Source organism: Bufo bufo, chromosome 5 (assembly GCF_905171765.1).
Source record: "Bufo bufo chromosome 5, aBufBuf1.1, whole genome shotgun sequence".
NCBI lineage: Eukaryota > Metazoa > Chordata > Amphibia > Anura > Bufonidae > Bufo > Bufo bufo.
Window position 1 is genome coordinate 365,626,266 of NC_053393.1, and position 12,762 is coordinate 365,639,027.

At 39.7% G+C, this 12,762-nt stretch overlaps 1 protein-coding gene across 2 annotated transcripts in view; it reads left to right on the forward strand.

Annotated features, from left to right (window-relative positions):
* Positions 1-12,470, forward strand: part of MYLK4 (myosin light chain kinase family member 4) — a 260,581-nt gene extending 248,111 nt beyond the window's left edge. For both annotated transcript variants that reach the window (XM_040431984.1, XM_040431983.1), the window contains exons 14-15: positions 5,132-5,204; positions 10,352-12,470. In XM_040431984.1, coding sequence (XP_040287918.1) covers positions 5,132-5,179 — 48 coding nt within the window. In that variant the 3' untranslated portion in view covers positions 5,180-5,204; positions 10,352-12,470. The remainder of the gene's footprint in view (positions 1-5,131; positions 5,205-10,351) is intronic.
* The last annotated feature ends 292 nt before the right edge of the window (positions 12,471-12,762 follow it).

Here is a 12,762-nt window from a genome sequence, read left to right on the forward strand (position 1 = left end):
GCAAACTTACAAAAAGATCTTAATCAAGCCTATACTTTAATAAATGTGTATACTTTCACTCTGAGTAACATGGTACCCTGATCAACACACAGCATAAGAAATGCAGTAAATGCATATTGGTGTTTTAATGTCTTAAAGGAAATGTGTCACCAAAATTGTATCTGCCAGTTAAAACCAGATCATAACATATCCTTTTTTCTAATCTATTTTTATTTTCTAATTGCAGATTTATTTATTGTTTTCTCAACATAATTATGGGGGCAGCCATCTTGCCTGAGCTGTTCTTAGCAGCATTTAGAAAGCATTAAGAAAAGTTCTTTACAGCAGCCACGTGGGTCTTAGACACAATGGTCTAGAGGGGATCTCATTGACCTATATGAGAAGAGTTTTCTAGGGTTGCTCTCTGACTTGTGCAGAGGTCATTGTACAAAGAAAGAATAGATAAGCTTTGACAATCACCTATTGTGAATAGTGGATCCTGTCTTTATACACAGAGGTGATATCATTGTATGTAGATATTACAGATAAGCAGATAACTGCAGCAAAGTGATCTGTACAGACCAAGAAGTGTTGTCTATTATTAGGCTTAAGGCCCAATTACATATGTATGAACGCTCGTTAACGATCTTCTGGCAGTGTAATACTGCAGCCGATTACCCGATGAACGAGCAAACGGTAATCAGGATCTTTTAACATGTTAAAAAATCCTAGTTTGCCGGCGGCAGATCGCGCTGTGTAATAGGCACTCTGCTGCCGGCAAATAATGAGACAGTATAGGGACAGGCAATTGACATGAGAGAACTCTTTCCTCCCAACTATCCTCTGATCTATCTGCCCGTGTAATAGGGCCCTTAGTGGCCACTGCAAACACTGCAGGATTTTATGGCTTTTGTTTAAATGTAGATATTGAAATGGATAATGAAAAATACCGTAACATCATCAAAACAAATTTTACAAATATTTTTAAAATAAAAACATTATTTAAACAATAGGTCATTTTCTGATGACACATTCTTTTTAAGCTCTATGCTGAGATACATTTGCAACCAATATCTGCTCTTTACCTCCAATATTAAATCTCAGGGGAAAAAAATTGAAAAAATTAAACTGAGAAAATAAGCAAAGCACAACCCCAATTCCCGCCCCCCCCCCCCCCCAAAAAAAAATGGGACTCTGTGTAAATTTTAAATAAATGTAAATAAAAACAGAATGCAATGATTTGCTAATCTAATACACATATCAGATATTGAAAGTGAGACATTTTACCATTTCAGGAAAAAAAAGAAAAAAAGTACTCATTTAGAACTTAATGGCAGCAATGCATCTCAAAAAAGTTGTGAAAGGGCCATGTCTACCATTGTGTAGTATCCCGTCTCCTTTTAACACTGGTCTGTAAATATCTGCTGGAGTTTTGGGAAAGGAATGTTGCCCCATTCTTGTCTGATGTAGGATTCTAACTGCTCAACAGTCCTGGGTCTTCTTTGCCGAATTTTTTGTTTCATGATGCAGCAAATGTTTTCCGTTGGTGAAAGGTCTGGACTGCAGGCAGGCCGCTTCAGCATCCGGACAATTCTGCAAAGCCATACTGATGTGATAGACACAGTATGTGGTTTAGCATTGTCTTGCTGAGATAAGCAATGCCTTCCCTGAAAAAGACATTGTGCGGATCATCTGTTATTCTTAAACCACTATGTACTGTTCAGCATTTTCTGATGTGTAAGCTGTCCAGGCCAAAATCACTAAGGCAACTGTGCACTAATGGATGGTCCCTCTCCTCCTGATTCTGCAGAATATGGAGTTTGTGGTTTGCAAAAAGAATTTACATTTTTGATTCATCTGACCACAGAGCAGTTTTCCATTTTGCCTTAGTCCATTTTAAATAAACATTGGCCCAGAAAAGACGGTTGCATTTGTGAATTGTACTGACATATGGCTTCTACTTTGCATGGTAGGCTGAAGTTGCCTCACTTTAGCCTAGCCATTTTTCAAAGTAGTCTATATTTAAGGGACAAAAGTGAAATTAGACCCAGATTATGGCACATTTACTATGTCGTTTGCAAAAGTCGCACAAAAGACACATCTCCACATCAGGCCACCCTCTGGTGTACTTTTACACGTATAAGTATAAACCACATTGCAAGCACGCCAAGTACACTGCATTATTAAGTTAAGACAGACTTAAAAAATAACACAAAATCAACCGCAAATTATAAATGTCCCCAACCAGGTAAGTGTGAAAGATGATCCAGGCCACCAAAGTAAAAAAGAATTGTATAACTTTACCACTTAGGGTATCTGTCTAATACTATGTATCATCTGAGCGGTAAACTTATGCTGTTTTTAGTAAGGGTATCTTCAGTTAGTACACTGCTAGGGGGCAACTGTGGCTGCCTGTCATGGATGGTGTTGCAGAAAACTGGAAGTTATAAATAAACATCCGACTGACTTGATCTCAAACTAAGGAACATATGGGTGAGCCCTATAAAACCCCTAGAGCTCTCCCTGACTGCTCTGCCCATGCAAAGATCTTTATGATAGATAATTGCATGCCCTCGTACCTAGACTGTGTGACACCTGAAAACCCTATAATAGTGAGGGGACACGACCACCGGCTCCCTGCACTTAATACGGAGGGAGTCGGGGTCACCTAGAATCAAGCCAGCACGGAAACACAAATAAAGGAAAAGACTTATCTGAGGAACCAGCAGTTGCAGCATCTAGCAGTGAACACAATCCAGGAAGTAGTATAAACCGCAAAGTGAGGCAGTATGGGAGGGAATATAAAGGGAGGCAATCAGTGTAAATAGATGACAGCTGGGAGAAGGAAAAGAGATGACAAAGTGAAACCAAAACAAAGAACATTATGCAAGAGGTACAGAAGAACGTCTGCCAGAGCTTCTCAGAGAGCTGGCGGTGACACTGCCACATTGCCGTGTAGACGTCAGTGGCTCTTATGGTAGCAGCCATGGCTGATGCACTATTGGGGGTCTTCAACCTTTGACAATGTGTTTGTGGGCACCTTTTGTAGTTTACTACAGGACAAATTAAAGGGGTCATCTGGGACTTTATCCTTAGAATAGGCCATTAATATTATTCCTTATTCACAAATTAGTGTTTTGGTGAGTATGTTACATAAGTGACTGTGAGCCAAAACCAGGATTGTAGCCCCCCACACACACACACAGAAATAAAGTATAAGGGAAAGATCTGCACCTGTTCTTTGTTTAGAGCCGTACCTAGTTTTGGCTCCAAATCACTGAAGGAAATCACTGACCGAACATTGACTGTGTGAATGAAGTATTAGATTGGAGGTGGCCCAACTCTCAGCACCCCCTGCGATCTCCTGTATACGTTTTATACATGTCACGAACCAACCTAAAATTGGCTGAATTGAAAAAAATTGTAAAAAGCATTATCTGATTTTGGCAGTAAAGTTCAGGTGCAGGTGGATATATTTGGGGGAATTTATCATGAGGGTAATATTTGAAGTCAGTTTTGCTTGAGTCTGTGTTGGAGTACTTTATGCCACATTTATCAACTGTCGCATATTGTTTGATAAATTTGTCTAATCCATAAACCTAACACTTTTGTCTAGAAAACTACTCCAGTTTTCCTACTCCATCCTCTTACTGGAGTGAGATTGCGACTTTTGAAAAAAGTCTCATTGATAAATCTGGATAAAACAAATTAACATAGCTAGCCACACCCACTTCCCCACCCATATTTCAGAACTGGAGTGAGTGGTGTAAGAATGCAAAAAGTCGCAAAAGCCCAATTTTACAACTTTTTGAAGCCAGAATTCTGAGCCTATAGCTTTAAGTAATTATATTTCTTCAAAGATGTTAAAAAAAACTATTTTCATATTTTTAAATGGAGAATAAAGGGTACTATATACATTTCTTCAAGTAGATTTGTATTAGCCCTAAAAGTAATGCCATAAGACATTATTAAGGCAATAGACATGCAACTTTGGCATGCTTAGAATACCTTGCTATCTCATAACTAGTTATGAGAGGCAGGGGCCATATTCGATATTTTGCAATTTTTTTGTAGAATATTCTTTATATTCGCGAATATTCTAAAAACAAATATATAGCACAATATTCGATATAGTGATATATATTCGTTTTTTAGAATATTCGTAATTTTTTTCTACCTGTACAGTTGTTTCACTTCGGCATACTCCTCCCCGACAAGCGTCCCCATCACCGTGGGAATGCCTCGGGTTAGAATATACCATCGGATCTGAGTTTTCACAATTTCACTCAGATCGTAAAAACTCAGATCCAATGGTATATTCTAACCACCAGGTGTTCCCATGGTGACGGGGACGCTTGTCGGGGAGGAGTATTCCGGAACAACTGTACAGGATTAAAAAAAGACAAATATTCTAAAAAACTTATATATTCGCTATAGTGCTATATATTAGTTTTTTCGAATATTCGTCATTTTTTTTCCCATCTAAAGTCATCATGATTCCTCCTTGCTTAAGTTGCTTGTGGGCCAATGACTCATTGGCCCACAAGCAAGAACCAGGGAGGAATCATGTGTTCACTGTTCAGATGGGAAAAAAATATTCGCTATAACGAATATATAGCTATAACGAATAATATTCGCTATAACGAATATTCGCTATAACGAATATATAGCACTATATTTTTTGAAGTTGCAATATTCGCGAATAATATTCGCTATTCGAATATTCGCGCTCAACACTACTCATAACATGTAAAAGTGTTAGATTCATACCAGTATGTTTAAGATTGTGTTTCATTTATAGTAAGGAAAGACCGGCACTCACTGTAGCTTGAAGAAAAGGAAATCTTTATTGTCACATATAATCCGTGACGCGTTGCGACTCACATCTGGAGCCTTCCTCAAATCTGAGGAAGGCTCCAGATGTGAGTCGCAACGCGTCACGGATTATATGTGACAATAAAGATTTCCTTTTCTTCAAGCTACAGTGAGTGCCGGTCTTTCCTTACTATATTTATGAGATCGTGATCTCGGATGCGAGCACCACGCCATTGGTTACGGAGTGCCGGCTGATCATCATTTTCATGTGTTTCATTTATGTCTTGACCACAATTATTCTATAAAAATGTATTCATTATTATTATTTTCATTTCAGAAAAAAACTAAAAGCTGTACTGTATCTGAGGCACCTCTGGGCAAGTGACATATTCCAGACTAGTAATGAACAGGTTTGTTGAAATTTGATGACCAAGATAAAACATGAACTGCATGGATCGTATGTTTTAAAGCATTTGTTCAATAAGGCTCTTTGTGGGCACTGTCACAGGATATACAGTCAGGTCCATAAATATTGGGACATCGACACAATTCTAACATTTTTGGCTCTATACACCACCACAATGGATTTGAAATTAAACGAACAAGATGTGCTTTAACTGCAGACTGTCAGCTTTAATTTCAGGGTATTTACATCCAAATCAGGTGAACGGTGTAGGAATTACAACAGTTTGGATATGTGCCTCCCACTTGTTAAGGAACCAAAAGTAATGGGACAATTGGCTTCTCAGCTATACGACGGCCAGGTGTGTGTTATTCCCTCATTACCACAATTACAATGAGCAGATAAAAGGTCCAGAGTTCATTTCAAGTGTGCTATTTGCATTTGGAATCTGTTGCTGTCAACTCTCAAAATGAGATCCAAAGAGCTGTCACTATTAGTGAAGCAAGCCATCATTAGGCTGAAAAAACAAAACAAACCCATCAGAGAGATAGCAAAAACATTAGGCATGGCCAAAACAACAGTTTGGAACATTCTTAAAAAGAAGGAACGCACCGGTGAGCTCAGCAACACCAAAAGACCCGGAAGACCACGGAAAATAACTGTGGTGGATGACCGAAGAATTCTTTCCCTGGTGAAGAAAACACCCTTCACAACAGTTGGCCAGATCAAGAACACTCTCAGGACGTAGGTGTATGTGTGTCAAAGTCAACAATCAAGAGAAGACTTCACCAGAGTGAATACAGAAGGTTCACCACAAGATGTAAACCATTGGTGAGCCTCAAAAACAGGAAGGCCAGATTAGAGTTTGCCAAACGACATCTAAAAAAGCCTTCACAGTTCTGGAACAACATCCTATGGACAGATAAGACCAAGATCAACTTGTACGAGAGTGATGGGAAGAGAAGAGTATGGAGAAGGAAAGGAACTGCTCATGATCCTAAGCATACCACCTCATCAGTGAAGCATGGTGGTGGTAGTGTCATGGCGTGGGCATGTATGGCTTCCAATGGAACTGGTTCTCTTGTATTTATTGATGATGTGACTGATGACAAAAGCAGCAGGATGAATTCTGAAGTGTTTCGGGCAATATTATCTGCTCATATTCAACCAAATGCTTCAGAACTTATTGGATGGCGCTTCAAAGTGCAGATGGACAATGACCCAAAGCATATAGCAAAAACAACCAAAGAGTTATTTAAGGGAAAGAAATGGAATGTTATGCAATGTCCAAGTCAATCACCTGACCTGAATACGATTGAGCATGCATTTTACTTGCTGAAGACAAAACTGAAGGGAAAATGCCCCAAGAACAAGCAGGAAGTGAAGACAGTTGCAGTAGAGGCCTTGCAGAGATATCACCAGGCCTGAAACCCAGCATCTGGTGATGTCTATGCGTTCCAGACTCCAGGCTGTAATTGACTGCAAAGGATTTGCAACCAAGTATTAAAAAGTGAAAGTTTGATTATTATTCTGTCCCATTACTTTTGGTTCCTTAACAAGTGGGAGGCACATATGCAAACTGTTGTAATTCCTACACCGTTCACCTGATTTGGATGTAAATACCCTCAAATTAAAGCCGACAGTCGTTTCAGTTCGTTTCATTTCAAATCCATTGTGGTGGTGTATAGAGCCAAAAATGTTAGAATTGTGTTAATGTCCCAATATTTATGGACCTGACTGTATATTAGCTAAACTTAAATCTGAGATTGTGGTTCATGTGTGTGAATCTTTCCTGTTTCTTGCCTTTTTCTTAAATAGTTTTTCACTCCAGTGCACTGCCTGACAGTTCTGCCAAGTAACGCCCATGCTTGGCAGGCAGTTTTTCATATCAAAATTGTGTGACCATTGGCTGCCTCAGTGGAATGAGGCTTGGCCGCACCCTCAGGCTTTACCCTTGTGGTTAACTGCCAATTACTACTATTAATTTAGTATATTAAGTTTGGGATATTTGGCTTGTGGGTGAAATTTCAGGATGCACCTAAAATGCACTCTAACCTTTACAGGTGAACTTAATGTGACCTTCTCTAAACTTTTGAATGCACATGTCCAACTGTTCAATGTTTCAGTACTTTTTGCACAACTTGCTGTTCTCTAACAAGGAGCTTAACGGCAAAATTCACAACAGGTGTTTGATCCATGAATCGCCCAATAAATTTCCTGGTTCAATTATAATTGTATTTAAACAGTCCTCATCATCATGTTGTTCACATTTTGACATCATGAGACCAAGACGATACAATTGATCAACAGTACCTCGCCATTGCAAGGCTTCAAGCAGGATGTTCTAAGACGGAAGTAGCCACTGAGATTAGAGTGTCACAGAGTGTCATCAGCAGGTTGCAACAGAGATACAGGGAGACTGGAAGAGTCACAGAAAGGCATAGAAGTGGATGTTCTTTAGCCACATCCTACACTGGTGACCGATTTATTGTGATCAATGCCCTACGGAACCGGATGATGAATGCCACACCACTCCAGGCACATTTAAGGGAGGTGAGAGGCACCCAAGTGTCACGTCAGAGCATTTAAAACCGTTTACATCAGCATGGTCTGTGTGCTAGACGACCTTCAAGGTTACCTGACCACACCACCAGGCACAGGCATCATTGTCTTGCCTGAGCCAGGGAGCATCTACACTGGACGAGGGACCAGTGAACCACAGTGCTGTTCACTGATGAAAGTCGATTCACGCTTAGCAGAAATGATGGCCACCTACGATGTTGGAGACTTCAAGAAGAGCGCAATGCGTCAGCCACTATTGTCACCAGACGAGCCTTTGGTGGCAGAGGTGTTACACTGTGGGCAGGTGTGTCTAGTCAATACAGAACTGCCCTACACTTTGTGACAAGTCCATACTACTTGAATAACATCATTAATCCAGTCATTGTGCAGTTGCATGAACAACACAGGCCTAATTTCATTTTAAAGGACGACAATGCGCCAGCTCGTCGAGGTCGGATCATTAGGGAATGGCTACTGGAGACTGGGGAACCTCAAATGGAATGGCCTGCACTTCCTCCAGACCTGAATCCTGTTGAAAACCTATGGGAACAGCTGAGTCGCTGTGTGGAGGCTTGTAACTGTGTACTCCAGAACCTCAATGACCTGAGGGCCGCCCTTCAAGAAGAGTGGGATGTCATGCCTCAGCAGACAATAAGTCGACTTGTGAACAGCATGAGATGTCATTGTCAAGCTGTAATTGATGCTCAAGGCCACATGACAAGTTACTGAGACATTGACATTTTTTGTGGGGGTATACCCACCACTGTTGTTGGCTTTTGTTTCAATAAATAGTTTGAGATGAGGAAATCACTATTGCATGCTTCTACTTAAATGCCCTACTTTCATGATATAATATTTCTGTAGCGTGAACTTTTAACGCTTTCCATAAATTTCACCAGAAAGCCAAATATCCCCAACTTTTAGTGAGTAGTGTATTTTCACTGAGTTATATGCAATTGTAATATACAGAATGTACACAGATGTGAGAATTGATTGGCCAGGTCTAAGATTTGAAACAAATCAGAGTTATCCACATTTTCTGTATAAAATAAATACATTCAATATACAGTATTTGTAAAAAGCAGTAGTGTGCAATTAAAGGGAGTCTGTCACCTTGTTTTAGCTTATAGAGATGCGGACATGCACGGCTAGATCGCCGCTAGCATGTCCGCAGTATACCTGTCCTATAGGGCTGTGTGCTTTTATTGTGTTCAAAAATTATTTTATAGATACGTAAATCACCCTGGTAAGGAGCCCAAGGGGCTGTACTAACCTTTTTGGAGCCCAGCAATGCCCCCCTGTGAAGGAGCCCAGCACTGCCTGCGTCCCCCGAATCTCCTCCTAGCTCACAGTTAGATAGGCGTAATCTCGCGATTACCAGGCTCATTTACATATCTATAAAATAATTTTTTAAACACAATAAAAGCACACAGCCCTATAGGACAGGTATATTGCAGACATGATAGCGGCGATCTAGCCGTGCATGTCCGCATCTCTATAAGCTAAAACGAGGTGACAGAATCCCTTTAAGTGTGCAAGTAGAACACATTTTATGCACAACATGAAAGTGAATCAAAGCTAGTGTACACTATGAAGTAGTATTATTTCTGGTCCCTACTTTCATTATTAAGCCTCATGCACATGTCTGTATTTAGGATCTGTGATATATGGATCCCATATATGGCACCATATGCTGAACCTTTGACTGTCACACATCTTACATGGAGGCATACAGTTTCTTTTTCTCAATTCATTGCAGATCTGTAAATAAAAATTAAATAGTGCCATATACAGTAGGTACTCTATGCCACCTGTAGGAAATCCCTACACACCGTACAGGGTAACAGACATCGCCTTGAGCATGAGGTCTTATATTGACTTTTTTTAATTAGACTGTTAACACAATCCTAGTGTCACACAAAAAATGCTCACTAAGATATGGTCCATCGTAAGCTGTTGGAGATCCCATCTGTAGTATCTCCTATATATACAGCCTTTTAACCTGTGTGTGACACAGGCTGTTGCATTGCCAATGGTAATTGGTATTAGGGAGAACTTTCAGAGACTGAAGATGCACCAAATAGTTTATATAAGTAATATAATTATGTAATAAAGATGATGGGAAACAACTGATTTGTAAAGAGTTCTCCTTTCTTAACCGCAATTTCTATAAATGCCTGATAAATATTATTATCATTGTAATGGAGAAGTCGATCTCTCCTACCATTGATTCTCATAAATATTTCATGTGCTGCAAAACTCGAATATCAATTATATAATCTCTAGCTCTTTTTGCTTAGGTTTACTAAGATATTTAACATTTTGTGAGATGCTGCTTATAACGACATGCTTAGAGCTGTCACCCTATCCTATATTGTTACTAAAAGAATGACATTTTCTGTCTGTTGCTAAGGAGCATTTGGCAGAACTGTTTCAGCAAAAGGAAAGTTTAACCTGAAATTCTGGCTAACTTTCCTCACAAGTAATAAAGGTCTGGAGAGTAGTATAGCCTAAAGTAACACAAATAATGAATTAGGAGAGAAATAACAAAGTGAACTGTTGAACTAATAAGTATTGTATTCTGTTATTCAGAAACACTGCTGTGTGGCGTCTGCTGTGAGACATTTGAGCAGTTCTGGTGCTGTGACCTTCCATGAGATGACTTGGGCATTTACCAGCTGGACCATTGCCATCAACTAAGGGCGGGTCTTGGCATGACAAGGCTAACTTCACCACTTCCTCTCTCACATGCTAAAAATGCTGTGTTCAAGAATCTTACCAGCTATTTCCAAGGGTTTGAGATGTTCAAATTTCCTTTACTGTGTCTGTAACACAGGTGTATGTGTCTAGATGCTTTCTATAAATGCATTGGTTTGTGGTTGTTAAAGTTTTAAATTATTTTATAACATTCACAACTGCACTACATGCCTGAATCATGGCTCTCTCCTATCATACACTCTACTTACTTACACATATTTGTGCTAAATAAGTGTATGCGACATTGGATATCAGGCTGTCCCACCCTTTTACCCTGGAATGCTCTTCGTGGTTCCGTTTCTGGGTGGCCTGTTTTTCAATAAGATGAGTCATTTGCAATCTAATTAATGGATGAATCACACTCATAAGCAATAAGTCATGTGTAGTGTAGATTGCTTGTAATCATTGCGTTGGAGGAACCATATTTCTCTGCACTTGGTGACACTTTTGACTGGACCAACTTGATATTTATAATGTAAAACTTTGGCTTTGGTATCTAGAATAAAAAAGGGAGAGCAATATTGCAGGACCGTGGGTGAGTGAAAATTCCCCCAGATTCAGGGCTGTAAGGAGCTGGGCTGGCGGCTGCACCAGTTCCTCCAGTATCTAATCCGGAAGCTTAACTGGAGGTAGAGGAAAAAGACCAGGACTGTTCGCGGTACCGCTGGGAAGGCACTCTTCTAAAGAAGTGAAGATAAGATGAGAGGATTTATTGGTGTTTAAAAGCAATGCATTTCGGGATTGGAAGGATCCCTTTGTCAGGCAGAATACACCATCAGGTGGTGTATTCTGCCTGATGAAGAGATCTGCTCGATCCCAAAATGCATTGCTTTTAAAGAACAATATGGACTTTCATTTGATCTTCACTTCTTTGGAGTCGTGCCTTCCCAGCAGCGCCACAAACAGTCCCGGTCTTTTTCCTCTACCTCCAGTAAAACCTTGGCGTTGTCAGACCTAAGATATTTTGTTGCTGCCGTCTGAAAAAAAATGTTGCCTTTTTATGGTTGATATCATATTGCTTTAGCTCATAATGTTTCTAGTTGGTCCATCAAAACATGTCCAAAATGAGCTCAGTGTGTTAATACAGACATTTTAACACAAGGCATTCATGCCAAAAGCAAAGTGCCAGGGATAATCAGTTGACGCAGCAGATTTTTTCACAGTCTGGATGAGAATTCTTAAATTCTCATCCACATTGCTGATACCATAAAAGACTGCGGATGTGCCACATGCAAATCCGCTGTGGCAAATTTGCAGTGTTCATGCCCCGTGTGGACATATCCGTATATGTAAAACTAGAATAGAAAATTGCAGCAGGAAACTTCAGAATAGGTGTTCACCACTTGAAAAGTTTTAAATTAGTGAATTTAATAGAAATTTGTATCTATAGACTTCATTTGAGAATTCACAATAGTCTTTAGAACTGAAAACTTACTTCTTTAAAAGGATAGAATGATCCATAAACTGTAAAAATTTAAAAGGGTTAGCCCATGAACAGCATGTATTACCTATAGATAGGATACATGATAAAGGTATGATTACTGGGGGTCTGACCCATGAGAATGAGGGACCTCAAGCCCCCTCTGTGAATAAAGCAGTAGTAAGAACGTGTGACCACCGCTCTATTCACTTCTGTGAAACTGCTGAAGATAGCCAAGCGTTGTACTCAGCAGTACCATAGAAGTGTCATTACTACTCCATTCACATAGGGAAGGTGGGCATCCCTGTCCTCATGATTGGTGGGGGTCCCACCATTCAGGCTCCCAGACATCATACGTTTATCAGCTATCTGGTGGATAGGTGCTAAATGTTTTTATGGGTCAGCGCCTTCAAATAAAGGATCTGCTTTAATTCCAGAAATACTGTAGCTCCAATCTTATCTATGGGTTGAAACTGATATTGCAACTGAAACTGATTCAGTTGTATGTGAGCCGCAATACTAGACTTAGCCCATAGAAAAGAGTGGTGCTGTTGTTTAAAAAGAATAGGCCCTTATTTACAATCTAGTGCAACCTCTTTAAACACTGCTTTGTATTTTCTATTACTATAATGGCACAAGGCTATTATATTCATTTTTTGTAGCCAAACAAATGCTTTGTTAATACCTCAATTTCCAGTTCTTTACAATATTTGAACATCCAACCTCACATGAACAATTTCCAGCTCTTTACAACAGTAATTGAAATGAAAATGCTGGCAGGTAATATGAACCAAAAGTGCTTGTGTATTGCTGGCCTGAGCTGTAG